This window comes from Rhinatrema bivittatum, chromosome 4, assembly GCF_901001135.1.
Source record: "Rhinatrema bivittatum chromosome 4, aRhiBiv1.1, whole genome shotgun sequence".
NCBI classification, from domain to species: Eukaryota; Metazoa; Chordata; class Amphibia; order Gymnophiona; family Rhinatrematidae; genus Rhinatrema; species Rhinatrema bivittatum.
Window position 1 is genome coordinate 470,132,266 of NC_042618.1, and position 21,128 is coordinate 470,153,393.

Here is a 21,128-nt window from a genome sequence, read left to right on the forward strand (position 1 = left end):
GGGAGCTTGCACAATCCAGGCCTCAGCATCCGACCAACGCTGCAGAAGCGGAGGCGGATGTTACCAGAGGTTGGGGGCTCACCCCTGCACACACAACCCCCATCCCCTGAAGGCTGTGCCGGCAGCAGGCCAGAGCCCTGAGATCTTACATCCATTCTTGGCTCAGCCTGAGACAGGAGGGGGCCATGAGCCCGTGTCACGCTCACTGTTGTAGCTGAGGCTAAGTCACTATACCAACACCTCGGCCAGGTTAGAGGCCTTGACCCCAGGACTCTCCTCCACAGCTGGAAGGAGAGGATATCCATGAGCCTCATAGCCTTGTAAAAAGTTTACTACCACTGCTGGATTCTCACACACACACACACACAGGCTGGGCGGGGAAGAAGGGAATACTGGGATCGGATTGAGCTGGGGCTGGGCCAGGAAGGAAGGGACTGCTGGAGTACGCCTGGGGAAGGGGGTGTCAGAGAACCTGAACTGTACATGATGCTTGTGTGTGTCCTGGGCTCATCACCCAGCTTCGTCTGACTGTGCCGGCTCCCTCGTCAGTCCTTCTGTATGGTGAATCTGAATAAAGCAGAAGCTAGTGATGTGACAGCTTTTTCTTTTTTGTCCACAAATGTGCCCATAATAAAAAAAAAAAAGAAAAAAACCTGAAGTCTTTCAGGTTTAAGAACAGCTCTTTAGAATGTCACTTACAAAGGCATTTCATCTGGGTGCATTCAGAGCAGCTCCTTCATGGAATCCCCGAGTGACACCTAGCACTACACATGCTTAACAATTGCATATGATTTTGGAATAAAGTTGCATTCTGTGAGGTCGATTTTAAAAGCGTTGCTCGCACAGAAATTCCCACACAGGCGCGTGAGCAAAGCAGATTTTAAAAGCTGCGATTTATGCGCGTGCCAGAAATAAGGGGGTGGGGAATGAGTGTTCTGAGGCGGGGCCAGCTGTTACGCACGGGACTCCCAGTATTCCCAGCTGAGCAGCAAGTTTGCAGTCCTCACATTTTGGGGCTTACAGGACAGGGTGAGGGGTCCAGGTCAAATAGACAGCATGCAGATGGGTCTGGAAGACCTCAAGATTGACCGAGCAAACTGGTGGACTGATTGAAAAAGCTGGGGATGGCCCTTGCGCAAGCAGGTTTTCGAATCTGCAGAGTCGTGTGTTAAAATTAGGAGCCTAGTTACGTGTGGTAAGCGTATTTTAAATCATTGGTGCACAAGTGTGCGCATGACTTAAAATTTCATTGAATCTCCGCCCGATACATGTGTGCATGGGCGCACTTGTTTTAAAAATAGTCTGTATGTGCGTTCACGTTTGTGCAGGTACCTATCACCAGTGTTCACCTGGCATCTGTGTCCCTGCTGAGCTTATTGGCGATAGGTAGCACTAGCACACAGCTCTCCAATGAGGACAATGTGCTGAGAGAGCAGGTTCATTCTAGCTGTGTAGTGCTCTAGGCTGGTGGGATGGGAGGCTTCTCAGTTTGTGACCTTTCACTCAGGCAAACTGAATGCTTCTGTAAAGGTTGTAAATAGCACAGCAAGCTGCGTCAGAGGGGTGATGACATCTGTGACTTCTAGAGACTTACAGCAAATGTTACCATGTTTAGGAAAACCTTTAGAAGTTTCTGTGAATTTCTAAGATCTGGTCTACTGAGTTTAAGAAACCTCCATGTGGTTAGACTGAGGATTCACTGGAGAGATTATAGCAGAGAGCTATGAGTCAGCTGATACTTTGTGACCTTGGCCGAGCCAGTTTCTCTTCCTGTGCCTCAGCGGACACAGTTAGCTTTGGACCTTTTTCTCTTTTCCCCTTGAAAGTGTTCATTCAGTTCTAGCACCTGAAACGTGCTTAGAAGCCATCTCCTCCAGTGGTGGCTGCATGAATGCCTCTCGTGCGTTAAACTGTCCAGCTAGAAAGGTGCTATGTAATAAACCCAAATTATTTATTAGTCATTTTCCCCAGAGACACAAGAATGCAGGAAATCTTTTATTGATGAGGACCCGTGGTCCCTCTGCAAAATGTCTGTAGTGAACCAATGGTGAACACGACTGCTTGTCCAAAAAGTGAAAGGCCCAGGTCTCTTTTGGAAAAGAAAAGCGCGCCTCATATAACAGCCAGCCACAGGTGATTAGATGGGCTGCTTTCCTGGACGCTCTCTGTCCTTAACCCTTTGCATATAGCATTTTTTCAGAAATTCCTGCACCATTTTATCCCCATCAAGCACTGCGAACGATTACTAAATTCAGAGTAAGGTTATACAGTTGCCAGAATTAATGCAAGTACAGCAGATATTGTAAAAAGTAAATTCCAGATGGGGTGTGCATTGCACACACAGGCCTGCACTCCTCATGATGGGAAGAAAGTTTGGAGGGTGCTTTTTGTTACCGAGACTTCAAGAAAGCAGTGTCTGGGAGGATTTACAGCTCTGTCTCTAGTGTTCGAGAGCTTGTTTGACACCTGCATGTCTTTGTTACATAGGAGTATTTGGTCATGTTTTGCAGAGGTGATGCTGCAGAAGTTGGGTCAGGTTCTGTTCCCTTGCATGCATGGGAAGGTGGAAGGCTTCCGACTCCAAAATTAAAAACATTCACTGGAGCCCAAAGAACACACCATGATCTCACCACACCAACTGTTGGTAAAAACAAAACAAACCTTGATCTATACAAAGAGTGTTTGTTTCTTGTGTGCTGTACTGTTTCTCTCTGCTCATTATTTGCTCTTTCTTCTCTGTCACATTAGGGGGCGCTGTTTTAGTGAGTCCAGAAAAACAAGAACAGCATTCACCAGAGCGGAGGAAGAGAGCCCCCTTAGAAAGCCAGCACTCTCCTCCAAGACACGTCTCCAGAGAATCTTCTAAAAGGAAATTCAGCAAGGTAAAAAGGGCTGGTGCAGACTGCAAAAAGCTAAGTGGCTTCAAAGATCTCCAGTGCAGAAAGAGATCCAAAAACGTGGAGATAGACCGCCACTGTCTGGCAGAGAAGGCTGAGCTGGAGAAGTAGCCATGCCCCAGAACACCCTCGTCCTGCCCACCACTTAGCTGGACAAATAGTTATCTGACTAAATGGTGGCCTCTAAGCGTAGCCGAATATTCAAATAGCACCACTTAGCCAGAGAAGTCTAAACTTCTCTGGCTGAATGGCACTGAATATTGACTTCATGTTTTATAGAAGGCAGAATTCAAACATTGCTAAAATTAGCTTGCAGGAGAAGAGGGAACTGGGGTTCCCTGTTTGACTTTGCTTTTGGCAGAAGTTTCAGGTTGCCATAATGAAGCATTTGTTTGTGATTTGGCAGGCTCTCATGTTGTACTCTGCCTAAAACCGAGGGAGGCTGGGCATGCATTCACCAGAAATCTGCAGCAGACCTTTTTATGTTTGGCACAACAATTTCCTCCAGCTGAGTTAGAAGCAGGGCCGGAATCTGGCACCACGAGCCTTCGTTCGTCACAAGCTGGGAAGCTTTCCTCACCTCCCAAATCAGCTAGCCCAGAAACTGTAGCATCAGTCCTCAGCCAGGAGCCATGCACTTGGGCTCCCGTCAGAACCCTGCTGTCATGGGCCTTAAGAATCAATGACGAGGGAGATCCTTACTCCCTGGAGGATAGAGAACTTCCCCTGGGCTTGGAGTCGCTGGCTCTGATCTCCCAGACGATGCTGGAAGTGCCGGGTATTGATTCCATGACGAGCCAAAGAAGAATCCCGTTTTTCCCTGTACGTACCCGGATCAGTCCAGACCTTGGGTTGAGCCTCCTGTCCAGCAGGTGGAGACAGACTAAAACTGCAGAGGTGCCCTATATGAGGACAGAGCCCATCCTGTAACCCTTCAGTATTTGTCTGTCTCCCAGCAGGTGGATCAGCTCACCCTTCGGTCTCCTGATCTCGGCTTCTCAGCCGGCTAGTTTTATTTCCTTGGAATAAGCAAGTACTTAGTTCCTAGCTGTTTTTCTTTTCCTTTCTTTTTTTCATACAGGAGACGATTCCGTCTCCTAGCTCTTGCCGGACTCAGGGGGGCTTTGCCCCTTGTGCGCTGCGTAGCCCGAGTCCATCTGTGCTTCCCGGTGTGGGGACCGAGGCTGGTGGTCCAGTTCTCGTCTCCCCCTCCTCTGGCTGCCGAGGGGGCTCAGAGCCCAGTGCTGTGCTCAGTAAAAAAAAAAAAAAAAGGGGGGTGAAGAGTTTTTAAATTTCATCTCTCACCTTTACAGCACTTATAAATTATTTTTTTTTGTAATTTTGATTTTTTGCTTTTAGGGGGCTTGAACCAGCAGCCAGACAGGCAGGAGTCAGCAGGTTCCTCCCCTGCTTCACTCCTGCCGGCGGGCTGCCAATCATTTCTATTTTTAGATTTTTTTTCTCTTCAGGGCGACTTCTGCTATGCCGCGACCGGCAGCCTGCCTCTCTTGTGGGCTGCCCTCCTCGCGATTTAAGCCCCGAGGCCCCCCAGGTCGTGGTCCCTGACCCCCCCCCTCCCCCACCAGGAGTTCCAGGACCTGTTTTTCTCCGGAATTTGTGCTGATTATGCACAAGTCTTACTTAGCTAGCTTGCAGGAGGAGGGGGGAGCCCCCCCGACACCCCCCCCCCCGGCAAAAATTCCTCGCTCCGCGCCGTTGACTGGTGGCCCGGCTGCGGAGCCCCAGGGGTCCCTTCGAGTGCGGGTGGTCCCAGGTGTGCCCCCCCTTGACCCCGGTGGCCCCGGTCCTCCTGGACCCCAACCCACTTTCTGATTCCGAGGGTATCCTCCCGCCCCTGGAAGGGGACGATCCCAGGGCCCTGCGTATGTTCCAAAAGGAGGAGTTGGAGCCCCTCATCCCCTTTGTCCTCCAGGAATTAGGGTTGAAGGGGCCCTTGGTGGATACCCTCACGTGCCTTGATTGGCCTTGAATGGGGCGCTCTGGAAACTAATTGATCCGACAGCGAGAGAGAGCAAGTTGCGTTTTCCAAAAGTGGATGCGTTGGTGTGTGCAGTCTCCAAGCAGACAACCTTCCTGCAGAAGGGGGAGCGGCATTGGAGAATGTGCAGAATAGGAGAGTTGAGGCTATCCTTACACAGGCCTTGAGGCAGTGGCAATGAATTGCAGTTAACCTCTTGCAGGTCCCTGGTGGCTCATGCTTGTTTGCTTCTATCTCAAGAAGTCGATGAGATTGGTTGGGATACCAGGGTAGTGATGGAACTGGCCCGCGCCTTTTTGGCAGATGTGGGCTGTGCTTTGGTTCCTCTTTCTGCCAGAGAGGTGACTTTAGTGCTAGCAGCCATGTGTCAGCTGTGGCTGAGATTAGTTGGCTCCTACAATTTCAAAGTATAATCTTATGAAATTGTCCTTAAAGGATCACTTTTGGTTCTGGGAGTGAGTTAGAGTAAATGCAAAAGGTGGGGTGAGTCACAAGTTCCTCTTTACCAGAAGATTAAAAGCTGGAGCCACGCTCTTTTGGCATGAGGGGCCGTGCTAGGGGTTTCCAATGTTTTTGACCCTATTGAGAAGCCCTTTCTCAGAGGGTTCACGCCTACCTAGACGTTTGTATAATTTTGGGCCAAGGGCATGGAGAGAGTCTTTAGGCCTTGTGCAAAGTGGTTTCCTTACTGCGATTTCTAGATTGGGTGGTGAACTGGACCAGGAGGAAGTTACAGCTGTCTCAGATGCTCTAGTGTCTTGGTGTTCATTTTGACACGAAGCTAGACAGGATATTCCTGCTGGAGGCCGCATTCAGAAATAGCGCAGAAGCAATATCCCGGTGGTATGGCCTTACCTGCAGGTGTTTGGTTGATGATAGCCACTCTAGAAGTGGTTCCGGGGGCAAGGGCGCATCCTCCTCAGCGCACACTGCTGGCATGATGTAGTCCACTGTCAGGACTTCTCGATACACCTTCCGTTACCGGGGAAGACTAGCATCTAAATGCAGTAATGGTGGAAAACGGATTATCTAAGGAAGGACACTTCCCCACGAACACCGGACTGACTGATACAATGGATGTGAGCCTCCAGGGCTGGGAAGCTCACTGTCAGGAGTTGATGTCGCAGGGGCACTGGAATGCAGAGAAGTCTCGCTGGAACATCAATCTGGAAGCATGTGCCGAACAGTTGGCATGCTTGCGGTTCCTTGCCTGCTGGCAGGGTCAAGCGCTCCGAGTAATGTCAGAAGCTGCGATGATAGTGGCGTGCATCAATAAGCAGGAAGGCACCAAGAGCCAGTAAGTGTCACAGGAAATAGTCCAGCTCTTAGAATGGGCGGAAGTACATCTTCAGGAAAATTATCCTTCCACATTGTGGAAAAGAGAGTGTAAGAGCTGATTTTTCAGCAGACAGAGTCTGGATCCAGGAAAATGAGAATTGTCGGGTGAAGCATTCCATCTCATACTGGACCGCTGGGACCTACTGTTTATAGACTTACTGGTGACATCGCTCAATGTGAAGTTTCCTCCCTTTCTTCAGTCGAAGTCCTTGGACACTGACGCTATCAAGCAGAAGTGGCCGGAAAAGAAGCTTCGGTATTGTCTTTGAGTGTTTGGAAGATTGAAGGATATACAGAATATGGTGGTTCTAGATTAGCCCAGGAGATCGTGGCATGCAGATTTGCAGAGGCTTCTGACGGACTCTCCTTTTCATTTACCGGTTCACAGGGACTTTATTATTTGTAGTGGTCCATTTTGATTTTGTCTTTTGATGTGGTCTTCGAAAGGGCTTGGCTGCTGAAGTGTGGTATCTCCACTGCTGTGTTTTTCACCTTGTTTTGAGCACAAAAGTTCTTCCTTCTTTAGATTTCATTCGGGTTGGAGAGTATTGAGGCTTGGTGTGAGGAACGAGGCAAGCTTCCTCGCTCAGTTAAGATCCTGCTCATTTTGGAATTCTCTCAGATTGGGTCCCTTAAGAGTGAGTCCCTTAAATTCTTGAAGGTGCAGGTGATAGCTCTTGCCTGTTTTCAAGGGTCAGGCGAATGGTGGACCTTTGTCGGCCCATCCAAACGTGGCCCAGTTTTATAGGGAGTGAGGCTTCTTCGTTGTCCCTTGCAGATGCCAGTGCCCTCATGGAGCCTTAATCTGATTCGAGAATTTTGGCAAATTCCACTTTTCAGCCTCTGCATAGCCTCTCCTTGAAGTTTAGAGTCTTGAAGTCTGTGCTTCTTGTGGTGAATTGTTCCGTGCGTTGAGTCTGAGCTGTGGGCTCTTTTTTTTTTTTTTGCTGGGAACAGTTCCTGAGAATGTCTCGGGGGGGGGGGGGGGGGAGTAGTTCAACTCTGAACTTTCCGTCTTTTTTGCCAGAAGTGGTCTCAGATTTTCATTTGAATCAGTCAGTTTCCCTACCAATGCTAGACCCTGGAAGTCAAGTCATCTGCCGTGGTATTGGAGATTATTAAAACTTCTCAGGAAGGTTGACTGCCTGCCTGTTCTCTATGATGGAGGTAAACAGGATGAGTTGGCATAGCGGGCTATGTTAGCCCGTTGGGTTAAGTAGATTATCATGGCCGTGTATGGAGATGCTGAATAGCCGTTGCCTAAACAGGTTAGGGCTTATTCTACCAGAGCTCAGGCAGTATCATGGGCGGAGCTTTGATTGTAGACTCTCATTGAGATTTGCTAAGCTGTGATATGCTCCTTCTTACACACTTTTTCAAGGTATTACTGCCTGAATGTGGAGGCCCGGGAGGACGTGACCTCTGTGCTTGCAGTGCTGTTTGGACTGTGGGCAGCCTCCTGCCGTGTTTGGGAGTAGCTTTGGTACATCCCACTGGTTGTGGATTAACCTGTCTGAATGCTGAGAAATGGCAAATACCTGATAACCTGTCTTCATTAGAGAAAAGGAAATGAATCCACCTTCCTGCCCTTGGCTGTTGGTTTATGGTTCTGTTGTCATCCTGAGTGGCTGCGTTCCAGGATAACTGGTAAGAGTCAGTTTTAGTCCCTAGATTAGTGATGTTACACTCTTTGGCTAAGTTCAGTGTTTCCTATTGCTAAGTGCTTGAGTGGCTGTCTGTTAATGGCTCTGATCATGTATTGTCAGTTTGTCCAGAGTCGGCTATTGCAGAGAATACTGGCAGGCTGATGTCGGAGCAGAGGTATATATACCATGGCATCAGCTTTGCTCTGTCTTCATCTGCTGGTAGAGGTGCATAACCCATTGGTTGTGTATTAACCTGTCTTCATTAGAAAAAAGGAAATTATCAGGTAAGTAGTAATTTTTCATTCTACTTACATTTATGACCATGACTTGGCTGTGAATGATTTGAATATATTGATTGGATTTCAGTTTGATGGCTTTAGCTGATAAATACAGCATTTTTTGGGAATGCCAGAAATTTAGAGGTGGAAGGGTTTAGCTTAGAGTATACCTTTTATATTATTGTTCATAGAATCAGGACATTGGCCACATTTTTCTGCATAGAGTGGTAACTGTAAGGAAGTGTGCTAATTGCTTCCTCTCTTGAGCACTTCATAATGGCTGTTAAAGTGTATGTTCAGCTGACGTTGTCTCTGACTTTGTAAAAGCAATGTAATGTTTTGCTAAAGATCCCTGTCCATATGCACTACATATTTTTATACTGATAAGAGTTTATAAGTTTTAAAAAAAGAAAAATTAGACATGGGGTAATTTTCAAAAGATTTATGTGCTTAAAACTGGGTTTTACACACGTAAGCAGGCTTTTGAAAATTACAAAAATATATGCAACTTTTATGTGAATCCTTTTGAAAATTACCCCCATGGGCTATAAAATTCTAATCAGTGATCACAAATCCAGATTTGTCGATCTGTTATAATCTGATTGTGATAAATCCAGTCCAGGAAATTGAGGATTAAATGATGCAGACTGGAAAAATACAGCTTGCCTCCATGGGTGAGGTTTGTGACAGTTGTGATTTGTAATTAAAATGGACAGGAACTGGCTACATTTGTGTTTGCAGTCTTTGTATTGGTTTTCTTCTTACTGTTCTCTGTAAGTTCATCCTTTAGTAGCCTTCAGTGTGTTGAAAATAGTCTTTGGCCAAGGAAACTTCTGTGTCACATAGAAGGCATGCAGGGCAAATTTTGGATCCATCTCCTGATATGGTTTTTGGGAGAGACCTCTTTGCTGTTCTTTGAAGAAGTTCTTCAGGATATATTTTACTAATTTTATCTTTCAGAAGGAAAATGATCAGTCAGTGGACTCGTCTCCGACTGCCGGTTTGAAAACGCTGGATCCTTTGCCTTTGAGGGAGGATGTGTGGCCTGCAACGCGCACTTCTGGGAGCATGGCCTCTCCTATCCTAACTCATCCAGAGCCAGTGAGGACCCGTGTGTCGAACTCGCCCTCCATCCCTACTCCGCCCTACTGGATCCCATCCTGTCGCATCCAAGGGGCACTGAGGGATCCAGAGTTTCAGCATAATGGTAGATATATTATTTTTAATTATGTTAATTACAGAAATATGGCAGTGGAACTCTTATATTGTTGCATTATTTACTACATTACTACTGAGAGCAATAGTAATAGTATCTGATGTTATCACAGTGTTCTGGATAGATGTTGAGCCTGCACTTCAATAGATTAATAATGATCCCTAAACGCAGTGCTGTAAGAAAACTGGCCAAACACTCATTAAGAGACAGAATACTGAATGGAAAACCTGATAAGTAAAATCACTTGTGCTAATAAATCACTTTTGCAGAGTGAGAAAACAAGTCCTAACAATCTCTTACATAAAACAGATACTAAGTAATCACCTAATAAGGTCGGATATCATTTCCATCTTGGCTTCCAATAGTAACATTTTCACATATTACGTAGCTGGTATTCTGCATTCCATAATACAAATGGAATTTGTTTTCTGTAGTTCAGACCCTGTCCAGAATGAATGTCCCGGCCTCACTGTGTCTCTCTCTGTCTCCTTTAATTCTATTCTTAAAGCTCCAGAGTCTGTGGTGACACCTTTTTTTTTTTTTTTTTTTTTTACTTGTTTTTGATTTGCTATTACTTTGTAACTTCTTGTGCCTCCATGTGGTTACAAAGCCACGTTCTCCATGTGAAGTGACTGTGAGACTGATAGCGCAGCCTTGGCATGTCCTGAAGCTGTCCTTTCTGCCTTACAATGTGTCCCTTATGTTATAGGAAACTTTGGAAGCCCCGGCCCTTTCAAATTACCACTGCACAGAATGGCCTCTGTTGATGATGGTAATTTTTCTTTTACCTTTATAGCTTGAATGTTTGTTCATTTTTCGTTACTTTTAGATTTCATATGTTTTCAGATTGTTAAAAAGGAAACCTGCAGACAAGCATAAGATTTCATATAAATTTAGTAACTCAGAAAACTGTACTCCCTGCATTACAAAAGTTCACATAACAAACCCTTTAGAATGGGAGGATTTAAGACTTTCCTAGAAATTCACCTCAATACATGAGAGCAGCTGTCACGAGGTCACAAAGTACCTGTTTCATGGATATAATTGGTCTTCATTGATTTTGTTATGGGAGTGACATCTAGCTGTCTGAAGCAATTGAAGCACATCCTCTGCAAAGTAGTATATAAGGCTGTGTGAAAAGTAAAAAGTTCATTCTGTAAATAGTTACATGATTGTTCTGCAAAATGTACATATTCTCAGATGACAAGCAGGATGGGTGACATCGGCATAGGAAACTTATGTCAAAGTTTCTACAACTTTGACTGAGCTTCATTGAGCATGCTCATGCATGCAATATACCACACAACAACGTAGGGTCCCCTCAGTCTCTTCTTTTCCGCAGAGCCTGGCATCCTGTGGTCAGGTGAGCCTTAACTTTTTTACAAAGATTTTTCACAGTTTTAAAGTGTTTTTTCATCAAGTCCTTTTTCATATTCCTTGCACGGTCGATGTGGGGTCCCCCTTGTTCTCCCGTTAGCATCCTAGATAGGTTTCTGGACGTTTTTGGGTACGTTTATTTTTGTTGTTGTTCCCCAGGACAGCAGTCCACTCTGTGCCTGCCTGCCATCAATTTTGTGTCCTTTTGTGTTTTGCAATGACATGTCCACTTCTGGTTTTAAGAGATGCCCCAGGTGTACAAACACCATGTCTATGTGTCCTCTGCCTTGGGGCATCGCATGACATCCAGGGTTGCAACAAGTTGACCATGAAGGGACATAAGATCCAGCTCTACAAAATGGAGTGCCTCTTCGGGGTGAAGAAGACCAATCCATCTGCCTCGGCATTGAGGAACCTTGGAGCTGCACCAGTGGACACTGAGCCATTGCATTTGGCAGGGCCACCGGTTCTATTGAGGTTGTTGACTGACAGGGATACCAGAGACCAGCCATTGTTGGACTCCTCCAGATCGAGAATGTAGGGTTTGTCATACTCTACCTCTGCACCAGGGTAGTACTGATTTGAGCATTGAGGGAAGCTGAAGATGCATAGGCATCAATCGCCATTGATGCACAGTGCCGTGCACAGGGATGTACCAGCTTCTGCTGCAATGCCTCCGAAGCGACCTCGTGACGAGGAGAGCCAGATCTCCATCGAAGCCAGGAGTATGCCACAGTATCCACAGGTTCTGATGCCTACCACTGATGCTCCTCTTGGTTCTGAAGAGAATCTGGTTATATCTCCTGGGTCCCAGCCTGACCTGACATCGGCAATTTTTGAGAAGGAATTGAAGCGGCACATGCAGCTGACAATGGAGAAGGTGATGTGAGCCCTCTGCAATGGAGCACTGACACCGGCACAGTTTCGAGCCGCTGCTTGAATCCCTGCGCACTTATTGGTGTGTTACCAACCCAGTCCCTGGTGTCAGTTCCCGGGGCAGCATAGATGTCCTGCAGGGCATCGGCACCACCACCAGCCAATCCTGTCATTGTCCCTGGTTCCTCGGAGGAGGAACCTCTCCCCTGATACCGGAAGTGGCACTGCAGCCTGGGCCAAAATGCCCAGTCAAACTGGTTTCTACACCACTGGCCAGGGGACAAATGCCAACGGCCACGTCACCAGTCGATGACAGAAGAAATGAGGGCACCTATGACCCCTGGGGGGATGAATCCTCCTTGGCTTCCGATGACACTTCAGATGGTCTCCCCTCAGAACCATCACCTTCAGACAATCAAAGGAAGTCTCCACTAGGGAACCTCAAAGGAAGTCTCCACTAGGGAACCTCTTCTTTGCTGGTTTTGTTTGGGTGATGACTGAGGCCATCCCATTTCAGTTGATGACTGAAGAGGATACCAATCACAAAATGCTAGATGTCCTCCAGTACGTAGAGTCTCCCAAGGAGATTGTGGCAGTCTCAGTACACGAGATCCTTGTAGAGTTACTGATGAGGATATTGTAACACTTCCTCCAAAGTGCCTCCCATTAACAGGAAGGTGGCACAATTTATATCATCCAAAAGGCTCTTGGATTCGACAAGCGTCAGCTACCCCACCAATCTGTGGTCATCGGATCTGCTCTCAAGAAGGCCAAGCGCGCTGAGACCCATTCTTCGGTGCCCCTGGGGAAGGATTAATGAGTGATGGATCTCTTGGGAGGAAGATGTTCCAGGGAGCTATGTTTATTGTCCACATAGTGGCCTACTAGCTCTATATGAGCCAGTACAAGTTCAACAACTTAAGCAGGTGCAGAAGTTTGCCGAACAACTACCTCAGTGGCAGCAAGATATTCTCCAGATGCTTGTGCAATAAGGTCTGTAGTGCGGAAAACATAGGGTGTGTTCGACCTATGATGTTTTCAAAATGGCATTGAGGGTCTCAGCAGCAGGAATCGGCGCCTGCAGGCTTGCATGGCTGCGGGCTTTGGATCTCATACTGGAATTGCAGGAGTGACTTGCTGACATGTTATGTACAGGAGAGAATCTCTATGGAGATAAAGTGAAGGACACAGTGGCCCAGATCCAGGACCATCATGCGACATTCCAGCAGCTCTCCGCTGGCACTCAGGACGCGTCCTCCTCAGACAAGATCACATCAAGGTTTAGGCCCAGAAAGTCTTTCCATCTGCCACCTCACTCCTGTCAATATCAGGCCTCTCGTAGCCATCCCAGGCAACCGAGGGCTCCAAAGCTGCAGCTGGTGCCTCAGTCAACTCCGGTGACAGTTTTGACTAGATTGCAGGGAACATAGCCAGGTCACCCTTCACAGACTGGGATTTCATCTTTTCCCATATCTGGACGATTGGCTGGTCAAGAGTACCTCTCGGGCAGGGCTGACAAGTCCATGTGCTCGGCCATCTGAGTGCTGGAAATACTAGGGTTCATTGTCAACTACCCCAAGTTTCATTTCAGCTTGTCACCACAATTGGACTTAATTGGAGCCCTGGTAGACACTGCTTAGGCAAAGGCCTTCCTTCCCCTGCAATGGGCGTCAACCTAATGACCATCACAGTAGGGATTTATCAGAGCCAGCAGGCATCAGCATGGCACATGTTGAGGCTGTTGGGCCATATGATCGCTACAATAGACGTCACTCCCTTGGCATGTTTGCCCTTGCAAAAGGCCCAATGGACCTTGAGGTTGCAGTGGCAACAAGCCTGTCCCTCTAGGATTCTTTATCCTGGTGGTGGGAAATTTTGAATATGGAAAAGGGGGTGTTCTTCCAAAGTCCTCCCTCCCAAATTGTCCTAACCATGGCTGCATCCATCCTGGGCTGGGGAGCTCATGTAGATGGGCTCAGCACTCAGAGTCTATGATCCGCCCAAGAATGTCTCTATCAAATCAATTTCCTGGAGCTCCAGGCAATCAGGTTCACACTGAGGGCTATCCAACAAAATTGTTCTGATACAGACAGACAACCAAATGGCAATGTGGTATGTCAACAAGCAGGGAGGTAGGGGATCGTACCTCCTGTGTCAGGAAGCGATCCACATCTGATCGTTGGCCCTCTCCAATAAGATGGAATTCACAGCCATGTACATGGCTGGAACGGAGAATGTAATAGTGGACAGACTGAGTCATGCCTTCAGACCGCACAATGGTCTCTGGAGCAAGGGGTCGCGAATTGGGTCTTACGGCTCTGGCGAAACCCAGATGTGAATCTCTTCACAGCGCCTTGGAACAGGAAGACTCCTCAGTTCTGCTCACAGTACAGGACATGCGGCAAACCAACCTCAGAAGCCTTCGCCCGCCACTGGTAGCAAAGACTCTCTTGAAGCTTTGTAAGGACCAAAGGATTATGATCCTCATAGCCTCCCTTTGGCCAAGACAGATCTGGTGACTTTCCCAGATCTTATCACCCAGGATCAAGGCTGGTTGCACCATCCCAACCTCCAGGCCTTGTTGCTCATGGAATAGACTGCAACTACTTGATCTCTTGGAGGATGTATCTCTGGTCCTGATAGCTTCCAGAAAGCATTCCACTAGAAAGTCCTACAGACTGAAGTGGAGGAGGCCCTAGATCCTTTCTCCTGCTCCCCACAAAAACTGCTTGACTACCTTTTACACCTATCAGAAGCTGGTTTGAAGACCAATAGTATGCCCATTTCGATACAACCTATAATTGTACAGGGCCTGCTTCAATTGAATCCTCCCCTAAGACCTCCTGCTGTGTCTTGGGACCTCAACATGGCGTTAGCTCAGCTGATGAAAGCTCCATTTGAGCCGCTGTGCTCCTGTGACCTGAAGTACCTGACCTGGAAGGTCATGTTTTTTATGGTTGTCACTTCAGCACTCAGGGTCAGTGAGCTCCAGGCCTTAGTGACTTATCCACATTACACTTTGTTTTTTCATGACAGGATGGTCTTACGTATGCACCCTAAATTCTTCCCTAAGGTGGTGTCAGACATCCATCTTCCATCATCTTGCCGACATTCTTTCCCAGATCCCATTCACACCAAAGCAAACAGGCCCTGTACAGTTTGGACTGCAAAAAAGGCTTAATCTACTATCTGGTGTGGACAGAAGCACATACAGTCCACCCAACTTTTTGTTTCTTTTGATAGGAATAAGTTGGGAATCACCGTTGCCAAGCAGATGCTTTCCAGTTGGCTAGCAGACTGCATTTCCTTCTGTTATGCCCAGGCAGGACTGCATCTTGAGGGCCATGTCAAGGCTCATTTTGTTAGAGCCATAGCAGTGTCTGTTGCCCACGTGCAAGCAGTTCCAGTGGAAGGGATCTGCAGAGCTGTGATGTGGTGTTCTCTCCACACATTCACATTGCATTATTGTTTGGATAGGGATGGCCATTGCGACAGTAGGTTTGGCTAGGGGTAGAACCCAACTGTGTTCCTGCCTAGAGCCCATTATTTTTATTCAGGTTGCCACCCCCCAGTTACAAGTTATTGTTGTGCCAGTTGGCACTTGTTTGTGTTTTGTTGGTCCCCTTTTATGTTAGAGGCAGCCTGTAGCTAGGGATTTATCCATATGCAAGGACTGCCATCAAGTTTGACCTTGGAGAAAGCAGAGTTGCTTACCTATTACAGGTGTTCTCCGAGGACAGCAGAATGTCAGTCCTCACAAAACCCACCCATCACCCTGCGGAATTGGTTTTCCAATGTGGATTTTTTCATTATTTTATTTCATTATTCTTCTGCATTCTATGATATAAGACTGAGGAAACCCCATGTGGCTGAGTGGCATGTTGCATATGTGAGCATGCTCAATGAGGCTTAGTCAAAGTTCTAGAAACTTTCACATAAGTTTTTCATGCTGGGCTCCGTCCATTGATGTCACCCATTTGTGAGGATTGACATCCTGCTGTCCTCAGAGAATACCGTAAGCAACTCAGCTTTTTGCAAAACTATTTGCTGTAGAAACTTTAAAAGGAAAGTTTCCACAGGAAAGATGAAAAATAGCAAAATCTGTTTATTTTTTTCCTCTGCTTCTTTATTATTTCAGTTAAATTGGAACCAGGGTTTGCCCTCCTGACCCATCAGTCACAGTTTCTCAGGTTATTTAAACTCAATTTTATATTCCCCATCCCTTGCTTAGGCCAGCCATCATGATGGCCATCTCCAGGGGCCATGCACACACATCCCCTTCATTTGGTGAACCTAGAAGTTGTGGCAGGTCTGATTGACAAACTGAAGAGTAGTAAATCACCTGGACCAGATGGTATACACCCCAGGGTTCTGAAGGAACTAAAAAATGAAATTTCAGACCTATTAGTAAAAATTTGTAAACTACCATTAAAATCATCCATTGAACCTGAAGACTGGAGGGTAGCTAATGTAACCCCAATATTTAAAAAGGGCTCCAGGGGTGATCCGGGAAACTACAGACCAGTTAGCCTGACTTCAGTGCCAGGAAAAATAGTGGAAAGTGTTCTAAACATCAAAATCACAGAACATATAGAAAGACATGGTTTAATGGAACAAAGTCAGCATGACTTTACCCAAGGCAAGTCTTGCCTCACAAATCTGCTTCACTTTTTTGAAGGAGTTAATAAACATGTGGATAAAGGTGAACCGGTAGATATAGTATACTTGGATTTTCAGAAGGTGTTTGACAAAGTTCCTCATGAGAGGCTTCTAGGAGAAGTAAAAAGTCATGGGATAAGTGGCAATGTCCTTTCATGGATTACAAACTGGCTAAAAGACAGGAAACAGAAAGTAGGATTAAATGGACAATTTTCTCAGTGGAAGGGAGTGGACAGTGGAGTGCCTCAGGGATCTGTATTGGGACCCTTACTTTTCAATATATTTATAAATGATCTGGAAAGAAATACGACAAGTGAGGTAATCAAATTTGCAGATGATACAAAATTGTTCAGAGTAGTTAAATCACAAGCAGATTGTGATAAATTGCAGGAAGACCTTGTGAGACTGGAAAATTGGGCATTGAAATGGCAGATGCTATAGTTATACAATGTTAGGTTCCATATTAAGTGCTACCACCCAAGAAAGAGCTCTAGGCGTCACAGTGGATAATACATTGAAATCATCGGTTCAGTGTGCTGCGGCAGTCAAAAAAGCAAACAGAATGTTGGGAATTATTAGAAAAGGAATGGTGAATAAAATGGAAAATGTCATAATGCCTCTGTATCGCTCCATGGTGAGACCGCACCTTGAATACTGTGTACAATTCTGGTCGCTGCATCTCAAAAAAGATATAATTGCGATGGAGAAGGTACAGAGAAGGTCAACCAAAATGATAAAGGGGATGGAACAGCTCCCCTATGAGGAAAGACTAAAGAGGTTAGGACTTTTCAGCTTGGAGAAGAGACGACTGAGGGGGGATATGATAGAGGTGTTTAAAATCATGAGAGGTCTAGAACGGGTAAATGTGAATCGGTTATTTACTCTTTTGGATAATAGAAAGACTAGGGGGCACTCCATGAAGTTAGCATGGGGCACATTTAAAACTAATCGGAGAAAGTTCTTTTTTACTCAATGCACAATTAAACTCTGGAATTTGTTGCCAGAGGATGTGGTTAGTGCTGTTAGTATAGCTGTGTTTAAAAAAGGATTGGATAAGTTCTTGGAGGAGAAGTCCATTACCTGCTATTAAGTTCACTTAGAGAATAGCCACTGCCATTAGCAATGGTTACATGGAATAGACTTAGTTTTTGGGTACTTGCCAGGTTCTTATGGCCTGGATTGGCCACTGTTGGAAACAGGATGCTGGGCTTGTTTGGTCTGACCCAATATGGCATGTTCTTATGTTGTTACAAAGCCAGAGTGATTCCTGAGTCTGGGCTCTAGATGGTGGTACTAAGTGAAGATTCAGGCTTCCTTCCCACCAAGGCAGTGAATTCTGTCTTTGTGGCATCCCCAGCTCTGGCCAAACTGGTCTGGAAACTGAGCTCAGGCATTGCACTGCCACTGTGCTGGTGAGCTGATCCCAGTTTGCATTGTTTCAATGGTAAAAAGAAAAACAAGACTGGGAGGAGATGGCATCTGCTGCAGAAATGGGTGGATTCAGCCTCTTTTACTGTTTTGTTAAATGTTTATTTATTTATTTACTTATTCGTTTTTATATACCGGTGTTCAATTTATAATATCACATTGGTTTACATTGAAACTGTGTTCAAGAAGGAGGGACGTCTTGTTTTACATTGTAACTTCTTCTAGTTTTGCATTATAACATTCAGTAGATTTTATTTAACATTGTAATTGGTTCCTATTAACATTGTAATGAACTCTTATATAACAGTGTGATTAATTCTTATTTAACATTGTATTTTTTTAAACTTTAACGTTGTATTTTAAACTTTATTAATTCTTGTTAGGAGGTTGGAAGGTTCAACCTGGGATTGTGTTGCCATTATGTCCTCAGTGGCATCTTCTAGTTGCGGCTTTGACATTAATTTGATCATTTATGACAATGTGGCTTATGGGGTGTCTTGTTGTATTAATAGAGAGTATTGAAATGTAACTTGTAAGTCCTTAGATAGTATCTTTTCGTATGGTGGCATCTGAGGGGATATTAGGTGGTGGTTGTGAATGCTTTTTGAAGAAGCCATGTTTTTAGTTTTAATGTTTTCCCATTACATTTCAATGGGAAAACAATTTTCTGATTTAAACTGTCTGCAAAGTTAAAACCACAGTGTTTTTTTATTTTTTAATGTCACTGCAGACAGGTTCCCAGATCTCTAGTAAGTGTGACAGTGTTCTGACCCTGCTTTATGGTCATTGGAGTAAGCAGACTGAAGAATGATGGAGCCTGCACTTCTCAAGGGGACCGAGCTAGGCCACTCGATCCCCTGTGGGAAAATGGCCTTGCTGCTGGTTGGCTGAATATAGCCACCTTAATTCACTACCTGCCTGGATTTAGCTCTTCCCAGGGGCGTAATTTGCTGCGGGGGAGGGGGGATTACATGCACATGTTGAGTATTCACATATGTGCAGAGCTTTCTCTGCCTAATCATAGAAGAGGCAATGTACGGGCCTTTGTACCCATTTCCCTTGAAGTGAAACCATCCACATTGTTTTCCTTTGAAAATCTGCCAAAGTGTCAGCTACGTGCTTTTGTGAAAATTGCTGCCAGGATGGTGAGTAGTACTTTGAAAATATTGGACAGTAAGCAGAGAGTGCAGCTTTTAATAAAACCCTCTCGGCACCCTGCAGACAGAAATATTACAGGTAATACCACAGTTTAAAAAAGTAATTACATTGCCCAGTGCTGCCAGCTTCCTGTGTGTTGTGATTGTAGAGCATGACAAGCTAGGGCAAGGATATTGCAAATGGCCCCGTGCTGTCAGGGTGGGATAGCTCAGGGGTTTGGGCCAATGAATTGTGCATGTCGGTCTCAAAAGCCAGAAATCCTACAGGTCTTTCTGTGATCTCTGCTCTAGGATGTTGAGGGGTTGATCAGCCTGGCTTTTTAGCACACAATGCTCAGTTTGCTTCTGTGATGAAATTAGTGCAGAGGACTCCTCAAAATCAAACAGACAAATAAAATAATCACTCTGGAGACATAAGCACAAATACTGAATTTTTCACCATACCCAGAGGCAACGGAGGAATCAGAGACAGCTGTTGTACCTGGAGCAGCAGCCATTTTAAAAACCGATCAAAATATTTTGGCTCATGCAGTAATGAATCATTGAGCCTCCAGAATTTCCTTCCAGTATCTGCTAATGTCAGGTTCATCGTCCCAACTAACTGGGGCATGGTCTGACCAGGTGATAGGCTCGATATCTACCCTGGATGTAACTCCCACAAGATCCTTAGTTATGAGAAAACAGTCAATTCTGGTATATGAGTTGTGGGCATGTGAATAAAAGGAATAATGTCGACTGTGGGGAAAATACAGCCTCCAAATATCTACCACGTTGCTAGTCTTCATAAAATGTTTCATGGCCTTGCGCCGCGCTCCGTGTGACCCTGAAATGATCTGTGCAGAAGTATCTAGGGATGGGGAGAGGGCGATATTAAAATCTCCCGCCACAATTATGTGCTGCGCAGGACAGGTTTTGGTCTGGTTTAGTACTTCTTCTAAAGTTTCCCTTTGCTGAGTGGGTCTGCAATCAACGTTCACTAACACCAGTTCCCGATTATGAATTTTAGGGATGGGTCCTACAAAACTTGTTAATGAATATTTGATATTAATATCAATATACCATAAATTTTTAAAACGTAGGTAAGATACTGCTGTCCTTATAAAGTGGCTTTAGGTTTCAGTCAGTGTGTGCAGAACGTACTTACTGGGGATTGCCGAGGGCTAGAAAATGCTTGGGAAAAAGGACTGAGGCCTATGCTACTTTTTTGGTGCAAGTGGTTTTCAGTGTTTGCATCCCTCACTCAGACATTGCCTTGTGAGCAATAAAATACAATCTGGACACCAGTAAAAAAAAATCTCCAAATTGAATCCTCAGGAAGATAAATGCTGGATTTACCACACAGAGATAGGGGCATTCTCATGTAATAATATAAGGACATGTTGGATAGAGTATGGAGAATGATTGATTAATGAATATCTAGTGTGAGCTTTCACTTCAAATTATTTGGAAATCATCACCATTATGGAAGATACTGTATTTCTTCTTGTAAACAAAAATGTGATATTTTACTATCACTGCATTCGAAACTCATCTTTAACTAGAAGGATACCTCCTTCCTAAAAATACATACTTGGAGTATAATGTGTTTGACATATAATTAAAGATTTTGCAGCCAAAAAATATAATTAAAAATTATAGGAAATCTGGAAATTTGTAGATTTTGTATCCCAGGTGCACTAACTGCAACCTCTTGTTGTATCATTAGCCTGAAGCCTGAGACACTGTGCCTTGGACAGGTCCTTTTCAACATTTTCATGAGCAATATTGCTGAAGGATTGTTGGGAAAGGTTTGTCTTTTGCACAGATGATACCAAAATCTGCAACAGGGTAGACAGCCAGGAAGGTATGGAAAATGAGGATGGATTTAGTGAAGCTCAAGGAATGGTCTAGGGTCTGGCAGCCAAGTTTTAATGCTTTAAAAATGAAGTTATGCATTTAGGGGTGAATTTTCAAATGACTTGTGTGTAAAAATAGTATATATTATAGCAATTTTCAAAAGCCCATTTACATGTGTATAAAAATTTGAAAATTACTTCATGTTGCAAAACCCCAAGCGAGAGGCACAGTATTGGGGGTGAAATTCTAAGCACAACGGAATGGGATCTAGTAGTGATTATATTTGATGTTAAAGGGGCGAAACATGGATAAAGTAATGGCAAAAACCGGAGAGATACTTGGCTGCATAGGGAGAGGACTAGTCAGTAGGAAAAAGGTGATATTGCTCCTGTATAGGTCTCTGGTGAGACCTCAGTTGGAA

General features: G+C 45.2%; 1 protein-coding gene across 1 annotated transcript in view; it reads left to right on the plus strand.

The window, feature by feature from the left end:
• Positions 1 to 21,128, plus strand: part of MDM1 (Mdm1 nuclear protein) — a 58,437-nt gene that overhangs the window by 34,852 nt on the left and 2,457 nt on the right. The window contains exons 11-14 of the mRNA XM_029597535.1: positions 2,511 to 2,644; positions 2,749 to 2,882; positions 9,119 to 9,365; positions 10,084 to 10,146. Of these exons, the coding sequence (XP_029453395.1) occupies positions 2,511 to 2,644; positions 2,749 to 2,882; positions 9,119 to 9,365; positions 10,084 to 10,146 (578 nt within the window). The remainder of the gene's footprint in view (positions 1 to 2,510; positions 2,645 to 2,748; positions 2,883 to 9,118; positions 9,366 to 10,083; positions 10,147 to 21,128) is intronic.